A 22,047-nucleotide genomic window follows, 5' to 3' on the forward strand; every position below is an offset into this window, starting at 1 on the left:
GTCCATCACATATTCTGCTCGTGACCGATCAACGCGTTTGCTCACCAGGTGAAGGACTCCTCCACATATTTGATCGACTGGTAGCCTTGTCGCATCGCACGGTGGGTTGCTGCACGCGCCTCGTCGGCCATCCCAGATGGACCACAAACCAGGATGGCAAGCTTGATTCCTGCCATTGATGCGTCGCAAGCCCGGCTCGTAATGAGAGATTGCAGATGCGGTCGGCCCATCTGGACACTATATCCGAGATCATCCAAATCTGCACAAGATCTCTCTGAGGGCCGTGTGGTATAGAAAGAGGCATGGAAGTCTTCGCGGCTAAGCAACGGTCTCAGTTCTCGATGGGCAATGTCACAAAGAAAGGCTGACTGTCTCGCGGTCCAAACCAACTCGATATCCCGGGTTTGTGATGTCTCCTCCGAGATTCCATCCATACCATTGGCACACCTCCGAATGTGGTCCTGGAGATATGGTATGGCCGAAGCAATCCCAGTGCCTCCCATGATCATCAACACTGACTCGTATCTCCACATCGGGAAGCTGTACCCGTACGGCCCTTCGAGAAGAAGAGTGGTATGGACAGGCTGGTTAGACGCGCGCAGACATTGCCGGCGCAATTGCTGGGTCCAACCATGATAAGGACGAACCCAGAAGATCAGCTTCAGGATCATTGACTCCGTGCCTTCTGATGACGGTTCTGTATCATTCAACCTTTCATGTTCGGGAACGGTCTCGGACAGAAGCGGCAGCTGGGAAACATCCAAGGACTCATCGGGCTTGCCAGGTACTTGTAACAGGGTCTCTCGTGACCCTACTTCGTAAGTCCAAGCCCCAACAGTGAAGGGATGGTTTTCCCAGCCAAAGAAGCGGAATGGTTGATATAGGAAATAGTAGCTGCCTGGCGTGGGCTGTAATAGTTGCATCCCAGGAGTCACTTCTAATCGAATGACATCAGCTGCTTCGTCATATGCCATGCGGGTCTCTGTAGTATGAATCAATCTGCGCCTGGACAGTTTGACGTGGATGTTGCAATAGAATAGTCGAATGACCCTCAAACAACGGTCAAGCGCCCATACTAGGATCGAAGGCCACAGATACTGCCAGTACTCATGCCCTTCGAATACAATCGTATGGCTCCTGGGTGTCAGTCGGTGCAAAGTGCTTGGCCGTGAATGTGGGGGAGGGGGAAACTCACTAAAAGCATCCCACAAGCGTGATAACAGAAAACAGAATGTGTGCAACCAAGAATATCTCGTAGGATACGACACGGATCCGATCCAAAGACGTGACAATCACTAGAGTTATAGCAAAGAGGGCCTGGTATCCGATTGGTATCCGGTCAGGCTTTCAGTGTCGCCGATTGAGGTCTTACCAGAATCCCCCAAAGAATATAAACCTTAGAGAGTTCCTTCCATATTTTATTGCCTGTTTTGGTCGCACTGCTTAGCATATTGTGTTACGCTATGTGCGGCGCATGGTCCGGTACTCACTTTGGATGTATATCACAAGGTAGAGAAATGAATGTACCACGGCCTGCAGGGTAGCTATTCGGGCTACATGGCGATGGAAAATAGTGAACGTCGGGAAACTCCATCCGGTGGCCCAGATCAATACGTTGTTGCGCCCAGAAAAGAGCCACAGCAAAGGGAGATTGGCAAACGACATAATGCCAGTTCGATCTGCTGAATAGCGTAAAACCTGACTCTTGACGTCAGGCCAACTACATGCAATGAGTTAAAAAATCTTCTCCGCAAGGCCAGACTTCACATACTAGATATTTCCTGGGAAGGTTCGGTAGCCCACCACTGTAAAAATGATGCCGAGAAACCAAAAGCCCAATACCGCGAGCGCCTCCACCCGTGATGAGAATGTAAAACCGAGTAAATATCTCCCCTGACCAACAATTGGAGCTGGGGTAATCAGATACGTTTGCATCCAACGGCAGGCGTCTCTCACTAACGGCAATCCATACCAAATGTCAGTTGAGGGAGGGATGTTGGACTCTGGACTGGGTCCAAATTGATGCTGTCGTCTATAGAACATCCACTCGCATAGGCGGCACAAGATTCCAAGTAAACATATCCCACCCCAATAGGCGTACCCCATATAGCTATGACATGATATTAGTATCTATTTGCCATTTCTAGACTCATTCAACATGAAAAGACCATACCCGAATGCATGGTGAGACCATGTTTCAAATTGCCAAGAGTCCTATTTGCATCAAAAATTAGCTTTCGACCACTCAGCCTGTCATGGTCATGATGTGCATTCAACGTACGATAGTATTGAACATGCGATTGAAATAGGACGCGGAAAGAAGGACCGGAGTATGCGCATAGTCCGCCCGCGATAGCTCTAAATAGTCTACAGTTCTCATGCTGTGGATGGCCTCCTCGGTTAAATTCTCGGCGACAACATCTCTTGGAAGCAGCTCGTGATGGCCGAACTCCCGGCAAATGGCCGCCAGCTGTGCCAGGCCGGCTGTACGCTCTCCATCACTGCAGTAAATCTCAGAGGCTGCGTATATAGACGTGACCTTGAGCGGGTTTTGACATCGCGTATCCCACATGCCTTTTGCCGGGACCCCGGCGAAAGAGATGTAATTATACGCCGAGTAAACGGCGGTAACACAGAGCGCATCTTGCGGAAGGACATCACTCCGTGCACTTTGAGCACTGAGCACGATGATCAGCCATCTTAGAGCTCGCATAGTAGTGAATGGTGCCTATATTTGACTGGAGAATGAGCGGCGTGAACGAGGGTGAGGAGAAGGCGGAGCGCCGATGATCGCACAAGCCGATCGAGCCGGACCCACCTAGTGGCCACGAAAAGAATTCCGTGAGCCAAGATTCATTTCAACGAGCATCTGTATGGGAGAGCAGGGCAAAGTAAAAGCTTGGGCAGAGTCAGAATTGCCTCTGCTAAGCAGATCCCCCTAGATAATGAAGAACCCCTGCAGACAAGTTGGTAACAAACCTACCTCGTGGCGCAATTGAATCTTATCTGATCGAAAATCACCACGTGATTTACAACGGGGCAAAGAGGTCCGATGGTGAATTGAGGCAGTGCGGTGGATTACTTATTTCCTACGTCAGGCTGTCACCTCCCCAGCATGTTCAAGGAAAAATGAAGTCTAAATAGTAGTAGCATGGAAATTCCTCTATGTTTCCTATAGCTGTAGCGCGGCTACTTACCCCCAGCTGTCGCCTTTGGTGGAAAGCGGTATTTGTGCCTGACCCACACGAAGAAAATATATATTTTGGGAAGTGCTAGGTGGGATGTTCAACATCACCTAAGGGACTAGGTTCCAAGAGCTACCTAACTGCAGGTACAACCAAGAGTTCCCTATATTGGTATATCGGAAATAGCAGATGCTGATAAGTAGGTAGGCACCTAATCCAGAACGTGTATGTATTAAAAGACCCGTTATCTATCGCGCGTGCATGTAGTAAACGACGACCAACTTAGTTAAACCTCGAATTATGAGATTGGATAGAAATAACTATTTACTACTGCCAGTCATTAAGGCGGCCGCCTCTCTTCCATCCGTTTATGCCTAGGATTTGCTCCAGTTACCTGTCTATTATGCGCACAGTCCAATTTTGATGCTAGGTCCTCGCTGGTGCGGCGTGAATTTTTCACAACCGTTCACACCCCAGAATTGCCCCCCTCCCCAATTAGGGAGCCATGTAGATGAGAAGGGGCCAAATATACAATCTTTGCTCGAATCATATGTATTGTCCTTTCCATTTAAAGTCGGTGCCTTGAATAACGAAAATAATACAGAGTTAGTTGGTCCATTACGAAGCTGATGTCTGCCGGGCGCAAGACCTGCGGCCGGTTCCACATAGCTTGCTCGCGCAAAAGAATACAAGAACGGGTGAGACAAGCAACACAGCAAAGAAGACAGGAAACAAGAATATACAACAGTAATCCTCTGTAGGTGGCATACAGTACGCGACCACGCCCCAGGCAGGCCGCAGTCGGGAGGTTACGCACTCGAAAGGGTCTGGGTTTAATGGATGGCCAGTAAATCCTCTTCTTCCACAGACACCTGGACTTTGAGACCCCAGCCATCCTTGCCACCAATCCAATTCTTGCGTTTCCCTACCTTCTGGAGCTTCTGTGATTCTCGCTCTAATTCCTCTTTGAGGTGGGTTGGGTCGTAGGCGACGTTTTGAATTGCAATTTTCAACTCGAGCCCATCTTTCTTCCCTTTCTTCCCTAGTCCTGTAACCCACCGTGCAGAGGGTACAATGCGAGGCTTGGAGGTATCAATCGACCCAATTGGGTACAGTTGACCAAGGATAAGGCCAAACTTGCCGAGATACCGTGTCCACCAGACTTCTTCTGGAGTAAGAATTCCTTGCAAATGGGACTTCAGGTCCACATCGCGCGGTGGCAGTTCTCCACCGTAACGCTCTTGGAGCATCAGGGCCAAAAGAGCGCGATGAGAATGGGGGATTCCATGTGTCGAAGCGAGAATTCCCGTGCTGGTACTGTATAGGGCTGCACTGGAGGACAGCTCTTTGGCCATGGAGGCATGCACATAGAGGGCATTGGCAAATGCCTGGACCACATGCAGACTGATGGCGGACGGAACCGAGCGTCCGCCGGCCGGTCGGGGCAAGGCGGCCAACATCAACGCAGCAATTGCTTGGGCCGAGGAAGGCGCGTACCGGGCGGTCGCAACTTCGAGTGGATCTTGTTGACGGACCACCGGCAGCATATCGCGAAACAAAACTCCTTCTCGCACGCCACCTTGGCAAAAATGGGCTTCTTTGATCCCATGCGGCAATGATTCAGCGAGCACGTTGACCAGGAACGCGACCGAAGGGACCTGTTTGCGGCGCCGGTCAGACACGCGGAAAATTTCGTGTGCTGTGCGAGCAACTTCCTCCAGCGCCTCGGTGTTTTCAAAATCCGCCTTAGGCGCGGTGTACCCGTTGATGATGGAGATAGGATAATTTTGACCCCGGGTTTGATGCAGGTATAGCAGTAGATAGCCCCATCCACGGAAGCCGCCGCCAGAAAGATATAGGGGAAACCCACCCTCCTCGCGTGCTTTCTTCACCAGGCTGTCGGGAACCTCGAGACGGTCGAAGGCGGCGCGGAAGTTCTTCGCCATCTGGTGGCGGAACTCCGCCTTTGCCTTTTGAGCTTCGTCTTTGCTCTTCCCTCGTTTCAGATCGGCCAGTTTTTGAGTTAGGGCGGCTGCCCCGTAGGGGAAGCTCACCGCGCCTTGCGGGCTGATGTGCACATTGCCTGCATGCGAGAAGATCCAGGTCATCTGCATACTCCCGCCCCCAAGATCCAGGGCCAGTCCCTCCACATCGGAGAAACTACTGGCGATGCCCCATGCGCCGATGATGCCTTCCTCCTCCTTCCGCAACAGCTCGACCTTGATCCCTGTCGTGTGGTGAACCGCGTCGGTAAACGCGGCAGAATTAATCGCCGTCCGGGTTGCTTCCGTGGCGATAATCCGGACATTTGATGCAGGTACACTGAGCTCGACACATATGATTTGGAACCGGATGATAGCGCTGACGACTCGGTCGATCACATGTTGTGAAATGGGAATGCGAGTGCCGGTCTCGGGATCGATCTGTGCCTCGTAGAGTGAGAGGTTGACACGATGGAAGTGCACTGTCGGAATGACGCGAGTGGTTGGAGAGGAGAGATCGGAAATTGAGCATCGGATGCCATTACTGTAAGAGAGGAGAGAGAGAGGAGTCAACAAAGGGGCTTGGTGTTGGTCCTGCGTCTCAAGTGACAGTACCTGCCCATATCTACCACCGCATGTAGATGGTGGTTCTGGCCCGGTTCGAGGGACTTGGGCCTTTCCTCAGAGCCGAAATCCGGGGGAATCTGGCTGCCACCTCCCATGCTGAATACTGGAGGCAATTGTGTCAGCTTTTTTTCCATCTGATGCCATCTCGCGGGGTGCGTGTTAGTGACATCACTGGCTTCACCGCCGTGATAGATTAATTCTGCCGGCAACAGCGTGCGTGCCTGAGGCGGTAGATTTGCTGCCTGGCGATGCGGCCAAAACACAGGTTTGCGGGCAGCTTACCTCGATCCTTGCACCACTATGGGTTTGCGAATTGCCATTCCTTAATGCCGCCGAAGCTACTCATACTATCATCCCATTCCAGTGTAGTAAAAAGAAGATCTCTACGTTGTATAGGACCCAACAAGAGTAAATATGTGTTGCAAAAGACTCCTTACGTCGATGATACCAGGAGATAAATACGGAGCGAATGTGAGAACCCACTGTTTGATTATCTGACGAATACTATGTGTTTCTTGTGTATTTCTCGAGGAGCTAAATGGCCTCGAAATCATGAACGCACCAAGATTTGTAATGCAGGGAATAGCTTAGCTAGTGGATCATATTTCACTCCACTACTTTGCTATCCGATACGACCGGCTGATTTTGAATACCCCACTCAATGTTCGTATACCCGTTGGCCGCCAGGTACTCCTTCCATTCTTGATCGCCATGATCCAAGATCGTATTGCTATCCTGGAGTACAAACCACGCAAGACAAGCCCCGATGACTGCAAATCCTGATCCAATTAGAAACACCGCCTGAGTACCGCGGAGTTCATCATCTCCCCAACTGGCTAGAATGGGCTTGAACACCTGCGTCCCAATGGCAGCGCCAGCTTTACTCCATGCGGCTGCCAAACCAACACCGTGGCCGCGGACAGCCGTGGGAAAGCTCTCACTGGCAGCGAGCACAATGGTGGCACCTGGGCCAACCTCACCGAGGGTAAGAAAGATGCCATACAGGACAATGAACAGCGGTAGCTTAGTTTGGATTGGTCCCAGGGCCCCACCCAGGACGAAACCAAGGATTGCTTGAAGAAAGAACCCCAATGCCATGGTGCGTCTACGACCAATGCGATCAGATAAAAAGCCACCGATGAAAGCTCCGGGGATATAGAAGCAGTTGATCAATGTCCCCCACGCCATTGTGAGGGCAAGCGACGAGGAAGGATTCACTCGGCCCACAATAGTCGAGGAGAAAAGTCCGAAGGGATACGATATGTAGTTATAGCTAAGCCGTCATAGTGGTCAGCGTCGTGTCTTCGTACTTGGGGCCAAAACACGTACATGAACCAAGAACCGCAAACCCCAATCAATGGTCGCCAATACTTCTTAGCCACGAGACGGTACGGAATCGTTTGCTTCTTCATCGAACTTTTTCGATATGCCGAACTCATGACCATTCGATAACGGAACCAAAAGATCGAGAGGGGGGCAATGGCACCCATCGCTAGAGAGACCCGCCATACGGCCTCATAACGTTGCACTTGTTGGTGAAAGCATAGTAGCAGTATCAACGGAACGAGAGCACCAAATGCAAATCCCAGAGAGGCTGATAGGTCACCAATCATGGCAAAAATGAAACCTCTTCGCTTGCGAACCCCGGAGCTTCGTCGGTGGCTTCTGCAGCACCCGCCCCAGCAACCGGATACTCTCTAATGGAACGTTAGGTGATGGCCACCTGGAGTTTAAATTTTTTGTGAAATTTGAGCTTACCCGCCTGCACCAACCCCTGCAATACCCCTTGCAATGATCAGCATCCAGAACATGCCGTCATCGGTGAGGCCGCTAGCCCCGGCACTAAGGGCGATTCCGAGAACCAAAATGGTTGTTGTAAGAACAGCGCCCGTTTTGCGCCCCAGCTTGTCGGAGATATAGCCAAAGGACAGCATGCCGATGATCATGCCGACCATGAAGGCATTTGATAGACGAGCGGCGACAGCAGTAGTTAAGGATTGCGGATAGATGACTTCCATTAGCAATTCTATGTTACCGATGATCGATGCATTAAAGCCATCTGACCCAATTGCCAGGCCACTGAAGAGGATCATCGTGACCACTGAGAGCCGGGAATTGCCCCCACCGGTTTCCTCATTTGTCGCCTCTGGATGCATCACGTCTGGAGTTTTTGCATTTGGGGTGTTAGCATGTGGAGAGCTTGGATTGGATGATAAGGTTGTTGTGGGCTCAGTTATCTCTGTTGTCGCGAATTTCGGTTCGTGCGAGGGACGCATTTCCACTACCGGATACTCGCTCATATTGTTGGCGCAGAATTTCTTCTAGTGTTTGTCCATCAGTGAGGGGGAAGAAGGGGGCAGGCGGGTGTTGGCCCCGGTTCGCACTTTATACCGATGCATGGTATCGTCACGCTCCGCGCAGACTACGAGGCACTGCGATAGAGGCGAGATTTGCTCGAGATTGTTCATGACAATCCAACCAATCAGTCCGCATGTGGGGATGGAATCTGCGGGATATCTAATAATTGCAGGGATCCTTAGATGGTTCAGCGCCTCGGACAGGCGGAAATTCGACGCTAGCCAGCCCACCAAGTCACTAAGAAGCCACTAAGGAAGTCAGCCCGCCCCAGACGGGACAGCGGGGAAGGTCAAAACGAGATAGCACCGCGTAGGCTCCGATTTCCCAAGTAAGCTCGCTAGTGGTTCCGGAAAGTTCTCCGAATGATCAAGGAGACCGGAATGTTGCATTGCAACTCCCTGATTTGTTAACTTCACCAATCGCGAACTCAACGAGCCGTTGACGAACCACGCAGGACACCATGTTGAAACAATTGTCCAACACCCCAGGTGATGTGGAGGCTCTGACTCCCCGCTTCAAACGTATCAAGCGAAATCCGTTTTCCATTCGGAACCTGGCCTTAGTAGTCGCCAGTGCCGGTCTACTAGTCGCCGGGTACGGATACACCTGCCACACGAAGTTATTTCTGACCGACCAATCTCTCGCTGCTGGGGAGAACGAGGCTACTGCTAGTGAGCATGTCCATGCATCCGACCCGAAAGCCTTTCAGCAGTGTGCCATTGAAAATATTCTGGATACTGGCCTGCCATTCCTGAAAAATGCACTGCCTATCGAGATTGCAGATTTTCAGGACCGGCGAGATCGATTAGCGGCGGCCCTGGTGGCGGAAGATGTCGACGCTTTTGTCGTGGAGCCGGGTTACACATTCAAGTATTATGGGAACGTGAGCCAACCAGAATGGGAGGTGTGGGAGGTAGGCTATGCGTCGTTTCTAAAAGTACGAGTAGTTCAACAGCCCATGCTAATCCCACAAAGCCCGAAGAGCGCCCATTCTTGATGGTCGTCCGCCCCGCGTGGGACCAGACTACGGGTCAAATCAGAGAAAATACAACATTTCTCTGTCCATCTTTTGAAGCGGAGCGAGCCCGTCTTTTAGGGATGCCCTTCACCGAAGAGATTCAAATTGTCCCGTGGGAGGAACATTGGAATCCATACACTACCCTTCAGCAGTCAGATGTCTTTATGGGCTTGAGTCGTACGCCACGTTTGATGGTCGATGAAGAGATGCGAGATTTCATCCAGCGAGGACTGGGATCGGTGGGCTTTGATGTGGTTGGCCTGCGAGGACGAGTCGAAGAAGTTCGACAGATCAAATCTGCTCGTGAGGTCGAGATTTTGCGTGCGGTCAACACGGGCACGGTTGAGGCGGTGCGGCAGATGAGGAAGTGTAAGCTACCTGTGATGCAGGAAGACTGATGCATCTTTAACAATTACAACAGGCCTCTATCCTGGGTTGACGGAGAGTGAAATAGCCACAGTGCTTGACAATACCCTGCGTGCAGCCGGCATGGATCCCTTCTTTGACATAGTGCTTTTCGGTTTGTATCTGTTTGGCCCGCAAAAAAAGCAATTCAGGGAAACACATAACTGATCTGCGATAGATGAGAATGCGTCGAATCCGCACGGCGGAACCAATGGGACGAAGGTTCTGGACGCTGAGACGTTTATTTTGATTGATGTCGGGTTAGTATCTTCCGCAATCATCATTCAACATTGTATCTAAACCCGAGCAGTGCCCATCTATATGGATACTCGTCCGATATCTGTCGTACCTTTTTCCCGCCATTCTTAGAGAAGCCGTCCAGGGATGAAGCCCCATCGCCGCGCTTGGCTGAGAAACTGAAGGCAGGTCAGACGCTATGTAAGCTTGATCGGGGCTGACTGGAAGCTCCCTAGGTGTGGGATATTGTGTTCGACGCTCAAACGCAATCAATTCGTCAGATGCGAGAGAACATGACAGCAGCAAGCGTGGACCTTGCGGCCCGTGAGGTTATTACGACAGCTGGGTACGGTCGAACCTTCACACACCGGGTTGGTCATGGAATTGGCATTAAAGGTATTTGCCCTTCTCATCAATTATGTCGTGGATCTTTATTCATGTGTTCGGTTTGCTAAGCCAACTTGTAGCTCATGAAAGCCCTTATCTAAATAAAGGAAACTTCAATACCCTGCTAAAAACAGGTATGACCTTCACATCTGAGCCCGGCATATACCTGATTGATAAATTTGGTGTGCGGCATGAGGATATTTTACTTGTACAAGGCGATGAAGAGCCACATCTCTTGACAGGAAGCAGAGCTAACGGACCTTGGGATCCTTGAAGTTATGAAGATAGCCAATGGTGGATTTCTGGGACATGAGAGACCATATGTCTGCAATCCAACTAATTCTGCTCCACTGGCCTGGGAGTTAAAAGCTAGACAAACCTTTGGAGCCTTAGGATGGACCGAAGGGGTGCAGAGATCATCCTTTTGTATAAGGGCGGACACGATGTAGAGACCGAAATAATCATTTGACCTCCAGGCGTAGCGCATCGTATTGCACATACACCGTCCCAGGCAAGACGGCCGTTTCCACATCGGTTGCATTGTAGGGTAGATGTAGTCGCAGCACATTGTCTCCTGCGTGGAGCCAATTGGCGGGGAAGGTCATACGGGAGCTGATTTGGTAGCAACTCACAGCCGACCGCACAATGCAGCTGCTAGATTGGTTGAATCCAATCACAAGTGTCAGAGGGTCGGGGTGGTCGTTGATATAACTCTGAAGAGAGAGGTTGTTGTACATTTCATTCACATTCCATACATCCGTGTTCCCAGCTGCGGTCTTGGCGCCAGCCAGCTGCACGGTAAGAGAGGCGGTCTTGCGTTGATGCAACGCAGTTGCATCCAGCGCAAAGTGAATGTTCCAGTCATGGGTGGTGTTGTACTCGACATGTGAGTTTGACGGCGTTGGTCCAAAAACGGACCAATGGACTGTATTCCAGTCTGCAGCTGGACTGCTAGTGCCAATCGTGTAGTTGATGCCCTGAGGAAAGTCCATGGACCAATCATACGCACCCCAGTAGATCAGATACTCTGGTGGGTGGAGAGGATGCGTCGTGTCTCTGGCATTGCCGTGTCGGAACTCACCAGAAGACTTGTCGGGGATGCCCAGTCGCCAGATCTCGGTGCCAAAGGATTCCTCCTCCCAGGTATCACGGAATATTGTTTGTTTCCCGGCGTGTACAACAATGTCGTCACGAATGAAGTCCCCGAAAATACCCTCTGCATAAATGGTGAGTCGATATTTCCCTGCCTTGACATGGCCCATGGTGAAGCTCCCATCAGATTCAATATCGATCCAGTACTGATACGAGTCTGAAACTGCACTGTTGTCTTGAAAATAAACGCCATTGGCCGTAAGAATCGCAATCGGCCGGGCAGCGCCCTTTGGAAGCTTCACTTTCCCCCGCACACTTCCTCGCTGTCCCGAAGGAGCGTACCCCACAACATGCTTGGCGATCGAGTCGTAGAACGCGGCGTTCCAGGCTGGGTTGGCCAGCTCTTCCGCTTCCGCCCGCAATTCCGACAGCGATTGGGAGCCTTTGCCACCATTGAAAAAGTAGTATTGGGGCCCAAAGGTGCGATCAAATCCATTCGTGATATTTGGTGTGCCTTCTCCATGGTGATTGGAAACAAGATAGTTGTACACAATGCCGTCCACCGTTAAGTCTGAATGAATTGGTCCCTGTTCCTTGTTAGCTTTGCCGGCGCCCTGAAAGGCACAAAGAGTCACATACTCCATAATAAGTATCCTGTCCGGACAGCGTTAGTCTAAGCCCTGGGGGCCGATGTCATGAGGAAGGCACTGACCTTAGTGTTCATTACCAGCCACGCCCCAAAGGTAGTCCCAGACGAGGTCGAGCCATCTGCGTAAAGCCCGTGAACACTATTGTTTCGCCACGCTAGAGTCTCATTAGCGGGGTTCCAATTCGATTGTGTAGCAGATCTTCTTACGGTTTGAAAAGGTGTACTTTGTAAAATAATCGGCGAATTGCGTATAGTAGGCATCGGTTGGAGTGTTGTTCAAGGTCCAGGTTGCATCTTGGACGACCACTTCGTGTTTGACCGCGTCCTTGCTCGGCAAGGGGGCCGTTTGAACCTCGCTTGAGGTCAAATGGGTCCAGAGATCGGTGTTTGGACGGAACAATGTTCGGAGCTCCTGCAGATTTCGAAGGAATGGTGTCGTCTCGTTATGATAGGCGAGCCGAGTAAACATATGCAAGCCAGTTTCCCCATCCCGCAAAAACCAGTATTGCTGGAATTCCTGGCCGGTCGGGGTGTATGTGTCGGTGAGGATCATGCCTGCGTATTCCGTGCCAGTTGCATCTTCTCCTTGCACCACCTGCATGGTCGGAGTAGTCGCCCCCGCCGTGTAGAATCCAGAGGGGATGCAGTAGCAGTCCAGATAGGGCCCAATGCCCGATGACCCGGACTGGGGACCCAGCAGATCCTGGCCATCGAGGAACAGGTCCACGACCTGGCCGGCATCCTTTTGAAGCACTGCGGTGAGGCGATTGTTGGAGAGAATGATGGTCGAGTCGTTTTGAGAAACGTGGAGAGCGGCCGAGGCCAGCGTGAGTCCCGTCACAAACCAAGTCAAAAAGGTCGCCATGGTATCTCCTTAACATCCGTGTACGAAAGGGCTCTGCATGCAGCCTAGGGGCATGAATCTCAACATTTGGCCGGAGCCATGTCCTATGTACGCCATCACCCCGGGGCCCAATACGCCGAATGACCTGCTTGTTTCCAGCACGTCGACGGGCGAGTGCCCTGGTGTTTTGACCGGAGGCTCACTGCGAAAACTGCTCTCGACAAATCCACCAATGACCGCCTCTGGATGGACTGAAAATGCGGAGGCAGACAATTCTTGGCATGCGGGGGGTTCACTCCAGGATGGCGGAGATGGAGCAGTTCGAGAGGAGAACGGAGAAATGAGATGCTCGGCCCTCGTTCGCCCGACTTGCGAAGCCAGACGGAGTATATTGGTATATTCTCCTAGGCACGTGCGGCCCCCCACTCGGTAAACATGGTCCACTAGTTAGACCGGTGGGATTGCAGGTCTTCTCACAAACCCTTTACTTCGCGTCTCAACCTCCTCCAGAAAAAGTCAGAGCTCAAGTGGCGGCTCCCGATTTACCTCTCCTAGGGGTCCTTTGCGTGTGAGGCGCGTGTAATGTACATTCATTACATTGCCCCTTCTGACTGTACCTCGCAGGATAGGATCCCTCCGGTTCTCGTGCGATGCGACCCAGTGGGGATGCTGATGGTTCAATTGATGCAAAGGCGCGACCGGAGCGCATCCGGCGGAGTGGCCGGGGGTCGCTCCGAACATGTCTTGCCGAGCAACACCCAACCTTGGGATGCGTACGAATCAGCGATGCCAATCGGCAATGACAGTCGTGGGGCCGGCACTTGGATCGCGGATTTGGGAGGTGGAGCCGCGGGTGTCATGGCCACCGTTGTTGGCGGATGCGCTATGATTCCGATCATTGGTATTCAATTCGTGGCCGTCAGTTCTGAGAAATACTAAGGACGTGCCCATATAATAGGCGAGGACACATATCGGAGCCGCTGCCTCTCAGTTCTGCTCCCGATGGTGAATAGACGGCGGTGAATACAGCTCTAGAGACGTAGTGACGGTTTCTAAGGTCATATAGAGCGTCGCCATGGTCGTCATCCTCGTTCCAGTGGTTCCCGTTTCCCGTCTACAGTCCAGGAAAAACTCTTATGATTTGGGATCAAACCAGATTCACAGCTTCATTAGAAGAGATTACTTGGTACGCTGTTCAACCATGACATGTTTTGAAAGTCGTGCAGTTCAAAGCCTTCCAGTATTGCTGCACCTATTCCTTCCCCGAAAGCGATCTCATTCAGTGAATTTGAGCGGCCGGAGGCAAGGCCATGGCTGGAAACCGTCTCGGTCAGGAGCTGTCCGTCGGAGACAACCTGCTCATAGAGAATCTCAAGTGCTGCTACACATCGCCTAGCAGAAGTGCTATAGCTTTGATACTTGCGTAGTATCTCGAGTGCGCAGTCCCATGAACGCGTGATTGAAGAATCTGGAATCTCTGCCAATATTGCAGAGCACAGACGCCCAGCAATAAGAACAGTGGCGGCCGTGTAGATATCTAAATGGTCAGATGCGCCATTTGTAAACTACATTTCTGTAGACGAATAATTACTCACAAAGTATGTTGTACCACCACGCAGGAAGGGGACCACCAGTACCGTCCGCAGGGACATTATTATGAATGAGTTCAATCATTTCCTGGGCTACTTTGACGCAGATAATAGAGCACTGTAGTGCGACCCGACGAGGTAATGAATCGTTGATCGAGACCACCGAGTGTGCTCCTAAGCTATCGCGCTCGGCGCAATATTTTGAGAGGAGTGGGCAAAAGAGCAGAATTCTTACGTGCAAAAACCTGTGAATCAATTCCAATCAGCAATTTTACGGTATGTGGCAGAATACGCAGTGGGTACCTGGCTTGTAAAACAATCCCTTGACGAAAGAAGATGGGCTTATTTGGGACACCTGCTGATGATTCACCGCGTAGATGAGATGGAAGACCTCGAGTCCACTGCGTAAGGGAGCGGTCTAGCTCAAATATTGTTTTCCCCCTCCGCTAGCGGTATTGTTGAAGTAAAACTCGTGAATCTCATCTGCTCTTTCATCTGAAATTGGCTTGTATAAACTGAGAAGCACGTCGTTCATGATCTCGTACAACTCCAGTGATTTTGCGTAGAATGCCATTATGGATGGTTGTTCCACAGGCTGAACCGGCTCAGAAGTTGTGTCCGTGGAAATGAATTCATCGTCTACCGTAAATGGCAATGGGACCGCAGTGCTGGACACTTTTGATATCATCGCCGGCCGTCCAAAGGTCATAGATATAACACTGTTTGAGGAAAAGCTTAGCTCTGGGCCTTGAAAGGCGATGTAAGTAACGTACCGGTCCATTAAAACGCAGCCATGCCAGATTTTGCTAGCCAACTGCTGCTCGCTAGCGCTACAAAAATGGGCCATACTCCGTGGAAGATGAAGCCCTAGACTCTGTGCATTGCGAATTGCAAGTCCGGTAACGATCCAACATTGGTGGGCGGAGTCGGTACTCTGCAAATACTGCGCCATGAGGAGTAGACATTGAATCAGTCCGACAGAGCCTGTCTCCCACAGATTAAACTGAAAAAGCCCCTTAGCACGTGAGAAGTACTCATCTGCCGAAGTTCCTCGCTTTTCTGGTGCTATGAAGTCGGCCAATTGACTCGCCAGGGCAAATATGACGTTGAATGTGCACATCACCATGTTCTCGTCATAATGCAAGGTGTCTCCCTGCCATATCTGAACGTATTCCGCTTTCATACGCGCACTATCGATGAAGGGGTATAGAGGGAATACATAATCCCAATATATATCCATCAAACTGTCCGCCATTCTTCGCGGGGGTAAAACATAGTTTGTTACCGCTGACTGGGCTCGCTCACTGCGCCCTGTTAACAGGCTAGAGTGAAGAGCAACATCAGGGGCCGAGGGGCGCCTGTCAGGCGACGATACCCTTCTGTCAATGGCAGTCTTGATCTGACGCATGAAACCAGCAGCGCTGGAGCTACCAAAAAATCCTTGACTTGCACGCCCTTCGTCGACTGCGCCCATCATGGCATTGACACCGTCTCTCATACTACCCCCGCTGCCACCGTCGCCATCACTTCTTCCTGTAGCACCGCCACTCGTGGAGCGAAGAAACGGATTTTGGCATTGAGCTGCTCTTGAGTGCTCAATCGGAGTGCCAGGATATATGGTAATTGGCGAGGGAGAGGGGGGAGCGGTGTGCTATCAAAGTATGAGATAATTGCACGACTAGAGGTAGGTATTAGCGCACCGATGTCTGGTTTGATAGAGATGCTCTCCCTAAAACCGTAGGGCTCTCCAGGAGCTTGATTCGATCCTCCAGGCTGGTGATATATCTGTCCCCCAAAACATCCAAAGTATCCCCCGATTAGTTACGCAAATGATAGTATTCTGGGGATCGATTGAGATACGTTTGCGTTGCCCGCTTCTTCTCCAATTCCCCCGTATAAACACATTGTTTCCCTCGATCGAGTTTTCTGCTGCAAGGTCCACATACTTGCTTCGGATCAGCGCGGGTTTAATCCCGGACTTCTGTTCTTGGCACATACCGGGCTGTACACCGTCACAGCGCACTTTTTTAACACGACACTCATCACAAGCGACAGAGATTTTCCGGCGCTTTACTCTTTTGTCCGAATCGGTTGCCATGGATTTCATTTTCCACCGTTCCGAAGACGTGGAGCAGAGTGTTGGAAGAGATACTGAGTCCAGCGCAACATCCGGCTGGTCCCGGGATTTGATCCGAGCCGAACAGACTAGGCAATTTTCGGGAGCCAGCCTCGGGAGATCTGGGTGGGGAGTACAGCAAAATCTAGGCACAACCGAGGGGAATGTAAACCGCAGAGGGGCAAAAGATATGAATAGCAACTGCTAAGGCTGCTTAGTCCTCAAGCAAATGGGCGGAAGGACTCCGCCAAAATGGACTGGGCGGTGTCTGGTCCCCCTTACGAACTGAGGCCCGCCGAGGAAAGACTGACACCCATCGCCAGGTAATTTCTACGGCTGCGGCTGCGGCTGCGACATTAGCTCCTGTACTCCTATTTTGAGTGGCTTTCGAGCAGCACAGTGATGTTTTCCTTCCTATAATAGAAACGCAGTTTATTTAGATTTACCGACGAGTCTCTACTACCCTGTCCCTTATCTCAATTTTTTCTCCATATCTAAAGATACCTGAGCACCGGCTAAGCAGAGGGCAATGGCTGGGCTGTGATTTAGTTGAATTGTTCATGGGCAAACATATGCACACGAACCGGCATCATGGGAGGGACGGTCTTCAGGACAGCATGTTCTTCCGAGCCCATTTCGCTCATCTTGCTTCGGGAGTAATTTACGTTAGGTTTACCGGAATTACAGTAATGGATACTGTACAAACGGAAACGTGGGCTCCAAGATTGGTTTAGCGGGTACAAGCTTAAGCAAATATTGTCCAATCAGATGCCCAAGTTCGATCCATCGAATTCTGTCTGCTCCGGCCATTTTCCACAAGAGACGTGTCCGATTTTCTTTTTCATTGTACTTCACAGCGAGTCAATCAATCTTCCAGCGTGGTTTGGTAGAATTTCGAACCCAATACCACATGCGTATCATCAAAGTCATCAATGGAGTTACCGTGTCAGCCCGTCTATGTGAATATCCCGTCTTCCAACAACTTCGCCGAAAGCGAGCGCCTGCTGCTTCGGCCAATCTGTGACTCTGATGCCGCTGCACTGTTAGCTATTCCTTCTCGACCGGAATTGGCGAAGACAAAGTACGCGTTTCCTGTCTACCATAATCAGATAAGCCATTTTCTCAAAAAGATTACTAATTGAATTAGCCACCCCAAGGAGCCATTCAAATCTATCGAAGAAACTCGTCAATGGATGTCAAGTAAAACTTTTGCCGAGGGTCCCTTAGATATCATTGGATGCTCCTTTACTTTTGCGATTCTGGACAAGTCTATCCCCAAATCACAGGAGCAGCTAGTTGGCTATGTTAGCGTCAATACGCTAGATCCGTGCCCTGAGATTGGATACTCTCTACTTCCTGAATCATGGGGGAAGGGCTTCGCGACGGAGGCACTACGAATGATGCTAAAGATGTGGTGGGACCTCCCGAGGAGAAGTGTTGATGATTGTAATGGAAATGAAGAAAAGGTTTATGCTATTTGTGAGAAGGCAAATGAAGCAAGCTGTAAGGTTCTTAGGAAATGTGGGTTCGAGGTTGTTTCTGAGTTCTGCTTTGAGGGAGATAAGCTATTAATTTGGGCCTTACAGAAGTGTTAACAGAAATATATGTGGTCCTCTTTTACGTTGCTTTGCTTTTGGAAGCATGGGTTGTAGCGTATGGTGGTGGCATTGGCCAAGTACAGCTAGAAAAGCTTGTGTTTGAGATAATTCTGTCGCACCAAAATATGGGGCATAATACCGCTAGACCAAAAATGCTCCATGGGCGGGATTCTTAGCCTATAAGGTTATTTCTTGTTCTGATAACTTCTCTAGTCCAACACGGGTCCACAATTCCCATTTCCAGTGAAGATCACATCATCAATCCAGACATGGCCTGTAACTGAAGAATCCTCAGGGTCGCAGCTTGCGATGATGTTCAAAGTATCCTCTGTCCTTTTCGGCGAATAGCTTCCGGTGATGGATTTACATTCGCCAATTGTGAACAATTGCGAGGAGGTAATCCTCCCCACAGTCGCATTGCGTCCCGTGTAGGCGTAAATAGCGGAATGTTCGGAGCCGGAGGCAGATGGGACTTGGACTTATACGCCGAACATATATTCTGTGCGAGGCTCGAGATGTTTCAAAGATTGAGATATAGTATTGCCACGGTTGCCAACGGCGGTCTGTAGATCGCTGTATATGCGTCAGCTCAACCCTCAATTCTAATAAGTAGATTTGAATTAGGTATGTACACGTAATAGTCTCCGCTAGACGCGCTTGTGCCATTGTTGACTTTGGCGACGTTCATGGCAGATGGAATCCAGGGGAACAGCACACCCGACTCGAAAGGCGGGTTCACCACGGCATCGCACTTAGAAAGCGCCATTTTGCGATCGCAGAAATGGTCCTCACACTCTAAATCAGATTCAAAGAGAGGGTAGACAAGAAAGAAATCGAAAAGCGGGAAAATAAACCTTTAATGATTACCAAGTCTGAGACATATTGCAAATAGGGGCGTGGGATCTGCACACATGGAGCGTCTTTTGCTTTGAAGTGGCTCCTAAGCCCTAACCACTTTTGCTCATTGAAACCGACAATGCACCAAATTAAGCAAGAAAAAATTGGCCCTTGGTGGAATCTATCTGTCTTGCTCGGCCTTGAGCTGGATATGACTTCGTATTTCACAAGTCGGTCTTACTCTAATCGCCAGACCACTTGCACTCTTGGCCATCCTGAAAAGCACCCTGTGTTTTGTTTCCACTCATTGGCGAGGCTACACTGGGACATTGACTTGTTGACCTTCAAGAAAAGGATGTTGCGGTTTTTCTATAGGCTGTAATGAAGGGGCCCAAGAATCTCAATATATCACGGCGCCTAGGGGTTTCTGGGATTGATGATTGTTGCTTTGGCTAGATTGTGCCCTCCAGCGGGGAAGTCCCGACGAGGCGAGCCCCTGCGAGTTACAGGGACAGGCAGAAATTATACTGCAATTTGTGGGTGATCGACTGAGCCGGGTGAGCATCACTGCAATTTCATCTCTCCAGCTCACCGGCCGAAAACCATACCAGTGACGTGAAACTCGCTGCAATTCCAAGTCTTGTGGGGGCTGCAGGTGCATGTGTTTTCCCGTTGGTTGGCCTGCGACCGAGGGCCCGAGGCCTCCGAACGACGGCAGTTCACTGGCAAAATCCGGGGAACCAGTGGGCGGGACAGTTGATCATTGCCCACGATCGGGCGATCGCCACGGCAAAACCACCAGGAGGGGTGCATGGACCTTGTTTCCCCCACTATTTGGGCGATCTGGGGACCGAGGCAGACCCAGGATGCGACGAGGGTGAGGGGTTTCATGTGGATTAGCGACGATCTCAGGGGGAATTGACGAGGCCTATATTATCTGGCGAAGCCTACCCTCGTCCAGACGGCTTTCTCGGACAGTTCGCCATTCAATTGAAACCCGTGACTCCTTCCGCAGTACGAATCGTCATTCCCATCGCGCTCAGCTCCGATACGTTCGATACGTGGTTCGTTGACCCGAAACTGAGACACCGCGCAACAATGGCTGCGGATGGACCGAAACCTGGCTTCCTGGGCAACATCAACCAGGACCAGGAAGTCAAGCTTCAAAAGCTATGGTCAGTGCTGCTGAAGGCAGCCGATCTGCCCTCGGGTGACGAATCGCCCAGGGGCTGCGCCGAAGAGCCCGCTAGCCCGTCTCAGCCTCAGCGACGACATTCCCTGCTCAGTCGCACCCAAAGCAATGTCTCTGAAATGACCACTGCCAGTGTGGCCAAATCACCGCACCAGCAGAAGCTCATTGCGCAACTAAAACAGATCGGCATCGGCGCCCAGGACACCAGAACGATCCAGAAAGCCCTGTCGGCAATTAGCCCCCCCGAGCTTCGCACGGGCGTCATGAACTTGCTCAAGCATGATCACCCCGATGCCATGTTGCTCCGATTTCTTCGCGCCCGCAAATGGGATGTTTCCAAAGCCTTTGCGATGATGATGGAAGCGATTGTTTGGCGAGTCAAGGAGATGCACGTAGACGATGACGTGATGGCCAAGGGCGAGCTTCATGCATTGCAGCAAGAGAGAAACAGTGCCAATGTGGGCGAGCAGAAGGCTGGGAAAGATTTTCTCGCACAGATGCGCATGGGAAAAGCCTATGTTCATGGAACAGACAAGCTGGGCCGACCAATCGTGGTGATCAAGGTTCGCCTGCACAAACCGGGAGCTCAAAGCGAGGAAACACTCGAGAGGTACATTGTCCATGTCATCGAGTCTGTTAGACTAACCCTTTCTCCTCCTGTTGAGACTGCTGTAAGTCAAGGCATGCTCTGTCCTGATATTCGCCACCCTCTTATTGACACCCAGTTATAGGCGGTGGTATTCGACATGACTGGATTCGGACTCTCCAACATGGTATGCATAGCCAACATTCATAATCGCACTAGAGACACTACATCAAAGGTGACATACTGAGAAGGCGAATTTTGCATTTTTTAGGAATACCCACCCGTGAAGTTTATTCTCAAGTGTTTCGAAGCCAACTACCCAGAATCTCTAGGTGTCCTGTTGATCCATAATGCTCCTTGGGTATTTTCAGGTGCGTCTACTGCCGTGCCTATGCAATGCTTCAGCTTCCAAATGAAGAACTGGAAAGTTCGCGAAATAACATATGCTTACTGACCACCAGGCATTTGGCGAATCATTCGAGGCTGGATGGACCCTGATATCGCTGCAAAAGTGAATTTTACAAACAGCACGGACGATCTTGCTAAGTTCATCTCTCGGGACCAGCTTGTTGAGGAGCTTGGTGGCTCTGAGAAATGGGAATACGAGTATATGGAGCCACAAGAGAATGAGAACCACAAAATGGAGGATACTACCACCCGGGATGCGCTGACTCGCGAACGTCAGCAAATCGGCGAGGAGTTCCTGGCAGCTACGTCGGAATGGATTCAAGCGGCCAACGCAAAGGATAAGGCTAAAATTCAAACCGCGGAGAGCCAACGAGCATACCTGGCAGAGCGACTCCGAGTCAATCACTGGAAACTTGATCCATATACCCGGGCCCGTCTCTGTCTTGACCGGATGCGAGTCATTCAGGAGGGCGGGAAAATCGATTTCTATCCGAAGAATGAAGAGATTATGGAGATCATGCCCCACGAGACAACCAAGGCATCGGAAGTTGAATATTTAGAAGCCGTGAATGGTAACGCGGCACAGACAGCTGTTGCATAGATGCTTGTAACGTGAAGAATGTGTTATATCCATGTGCTAGACAGGTTGGAATTTGCTCTACAACAATATATATGATGCAACCTTTCACGCTGGTCGAGCACACAAAACAGACATGTCTAGCACTTTTAATACAATACTAACCAGATATGAGCTAAATAAGAGCCCGCCAAGAAAGATTTCACAGACTAAATAGATCGATCAAGACACGCCGGTTATCAGGTTACGGCATGCGACATGTTTGAAAAAAACGAGCAAATTCCTTGCTCGCATGTGATCGAGGCAAAAACCCCTAGTTCAGGTTGGGAGATGGGTGTTGTTTCATACGATTCATAAGGT

General features: G+C 50.7%; 11 protein-coding genes across 11 annotated transcripts; 4 read left to right on the forward strand and 7 right to left on the reverse strand.

Moving 5' to 3' along the window:
• Window positions 1-41: 41 nt before the first annotated feature.
• On the reverse strand, window positions 42-2,713 carry N7482_006335 (ferric reductase family protein; the record flags this gene model as incomplete). Its single annotated transcript, XM_056688460.1, has 6 exons — window positions 42-1,161; window positions 1,196-1,317; window positions 1,528-1,720; window positions 1,772-2,110; window positions 2,174-2,214; window positions 2,282-2,713. 6 exons carry the CDS (start codon window positions 2,711-2,713, stop codon window positions 42-44), a joined length of 2,247 nt encoding a protein of 748 aa, XP_056544015.1.
• Window positions 2,714-4,018: 1,305 nt separating this feature from the next.
• On the reverse strand, window positions 4,019-5,889 carry N7482_006336 (putative transcription regulator (RTG2); the record flags this gene model as incomplete). The annotated part of the gene is made up of 2 exons (XM_056688461.1): window positions 4,019-5,711; window positions 5,783-5,889. The coding sequence occupies 2 exons, from the start codon at window positions 5,887-5,889 to the stop codon at window positions 4,019-4,021; spliced, it is 1,800 nt and encodes a 599-aa protein (XP_056544016.1).
• Window positions 5,890-6,400: 511 nt separating this feature from the next.
• On the reverse strand, window positions 6,401-8,094 carry N7482_006337 (uncharacterized protein; the record flags this gene model as incomplete). Its single annotated transcript, XM_056688462.1, has 3 exons — window positions 6,401-7,067; window positions 7,124-7,489; window positions 7,553-8,094. 3 exons carry the CDS (start codon window positions 8,092-8,094, stop codon window positions 6,401-6,403), a joined length of 1,575 nt encoding a protein of 524 aa, XP_056544017.1.
• Window positions 8,095-8,612: 518 nt separating this feature from the next.
• Window positions 8,613-10,473, forward strand: N7482_006338 (M24 family metallopeptidase; the record flags this gene model as incomplete). The annotated part of the gene is made up of 7 exons (XM_056688463.1): window positions 8,613-9,065; window positions 9,128-9,539; window positions 9,592-9,690; window positions 9,754-9,835; window positions 9,886-9,997; window positions 10,049-10,208; window positions 10,280-10,473. The coding sequence occupies 7 exons, from the start codon at window positions 8,613-8,615 to the stop codon at window positions 10,471-10,473; spliced, it is 1,512 nt and encodes a 503-aa protein (XP_056544018.1).
• A 187-nt stretch (window positions 10,474-10,660) lies between these two features.
• Window positions 10,661-12,805, reverse strand: rglB (polysaccharide lyase family 4 protein; the record flags this gene model as incomplete). Its single annotated transcript, XM_056688464.1, has 4 exons — window positions 10,661-11,878; window positions 11,931-11,945; window positions 12,004-12,095; window positions 12,148-12,805. The coding sequence occupies 4 exons, from the start codon at window positions 12,803-12,805 to the stop codon at window positions 10,661-10,663; spliced, it is 1,983 nt and encodes a 660-aa protein (XP_056544019.1).
• Window positions 12,806-12,890: 85 nt separating this feature from the next.
• N7482_006340 (uncharacterized protein) lies at window positions 12,891-13,723 on the forward strand (the record flags this gene model as incomplete). Its single annotated transcript, XM_056688465.1, has 3 exons — window positions 12,891-13,178; window positions 13,236-13,352; window positions 13,409-13,723. The coding sequence occupies 3 exons, from the start codon at window positions 12,891-12,893 to the stop codon at window positions 13,721-13,723; spliced, it is 720 nt and encodes a 239-aa protein (XP_056544020.1).
• A 230-nt stretch (window positions 13,724-13,953) lies between these two features.
• Window positions 13,954-14,458, reverse strand: N7482_006341 (uncharacterized protein; the record flags this gene model as incomplete). Its single annotated transcript, XM_056688466.1, has 2 exons — window positions 13,954-14,321; window positions 14,380-14,458. The coding sequence occupies 2 exons, from the start codon at window positions 14,456-14,458 to the stop codon at window positions 13,954-13,956; spliced, it is 447 nt and encodes a 148-aa protein (XP_056544021.1).
• A 333-nt stretch (window positions 14,459-14,791) lies between these two features.
• N7482_006342 (fungal specific transcription factor domain-containing protein) lies at window positions 14,792-15,556 on the reverse strand (the record flags this gene model as incomplete). The annotated part of the gene is made up of 1 exon (XM_056688467.1): window positions 14,792-15,556. The coding sequence occupies one exon, from the start codon at window positions 15,554-15,556 to the stop codon at window positions 14,792-14,794; it is 765 nt and encodes a 254-aa protein (XP_056544022.1).
• Window positions 15,557-17,421: 1,865 nt separating this feature from the next.
• N7482_006343 (GNAT family N-acetyltransferase) lies at window positions 17,422-18,084 on the forward strand (the record flags this gene model as incomplete). The annotated part of the gene is made up of 2 exons (XM_056688468.1): window positions 17,422-17,570; window positions 17,637-18,084. 2 exons carry the CDS (start codon window positions 17,422-17,424, stop codon window positions 18,082-18,084), a joined length of 597 nt encoding a protein of 198 aa, XP_056544023.1.
• Window positions 18,085-18,566: 482 nt separating this feature from the next.
• On the reverse strand, window positions 18,567-18,853 carry N7482_006344 (uncharacterized protein; the record flags this gene model as incomplete). Its single annotated transcript, XM_056688469.1, has 2 exons — window positions 18,567-18,660; window positions 18,720-18,853. The coding sequence occupies 2 exons, from the start codon at window positions 18,851-18,853 to the stop codon at window positions 18,567-18,569; spliced, it is 228 nt and encodes a 75-aa protein (XP_056544024.1).
• A 1,169-nt stretch (window positions 18,854-20,022) lies between these two features.
• N7482_006345 (CRAL-TRIO domain-containing protein) lies at window positions 20,023-21,711 on the forward strand (the record flags this gene model as incomplete). The annotated part of the gene is made up of 4 exons (XM_056688470.1): window positions 20,023-20,787; window positions 20,848-20,889; window positions 20,974-21,073; window positions 21,164-21,711. 4 exons carry the CDS (start codon window positions 20,023-20,025, stop codon window positions 21,709-21,711), a joined length of 1,455 nt encoding a protein of 484 aa, XP_056544025.1.
• Between the last annotated feature and the right edge of the window lie 336 nt (window positions 21,712-22,047).

This window comes from Penicillium canariense (genome assembly GCF_028826845.1).
Source record: "Penicillium canariense strain IBT 26290 chromosome Unknown utg000003l_segment0_segment0, whole genome shotgun sequence".
NCBI lineage: Eukaryota > Fungi > Ascomycota > Eurotiomycetes > Eurotiales > Aspergillaceae > Penicillium > Penicillium canariense.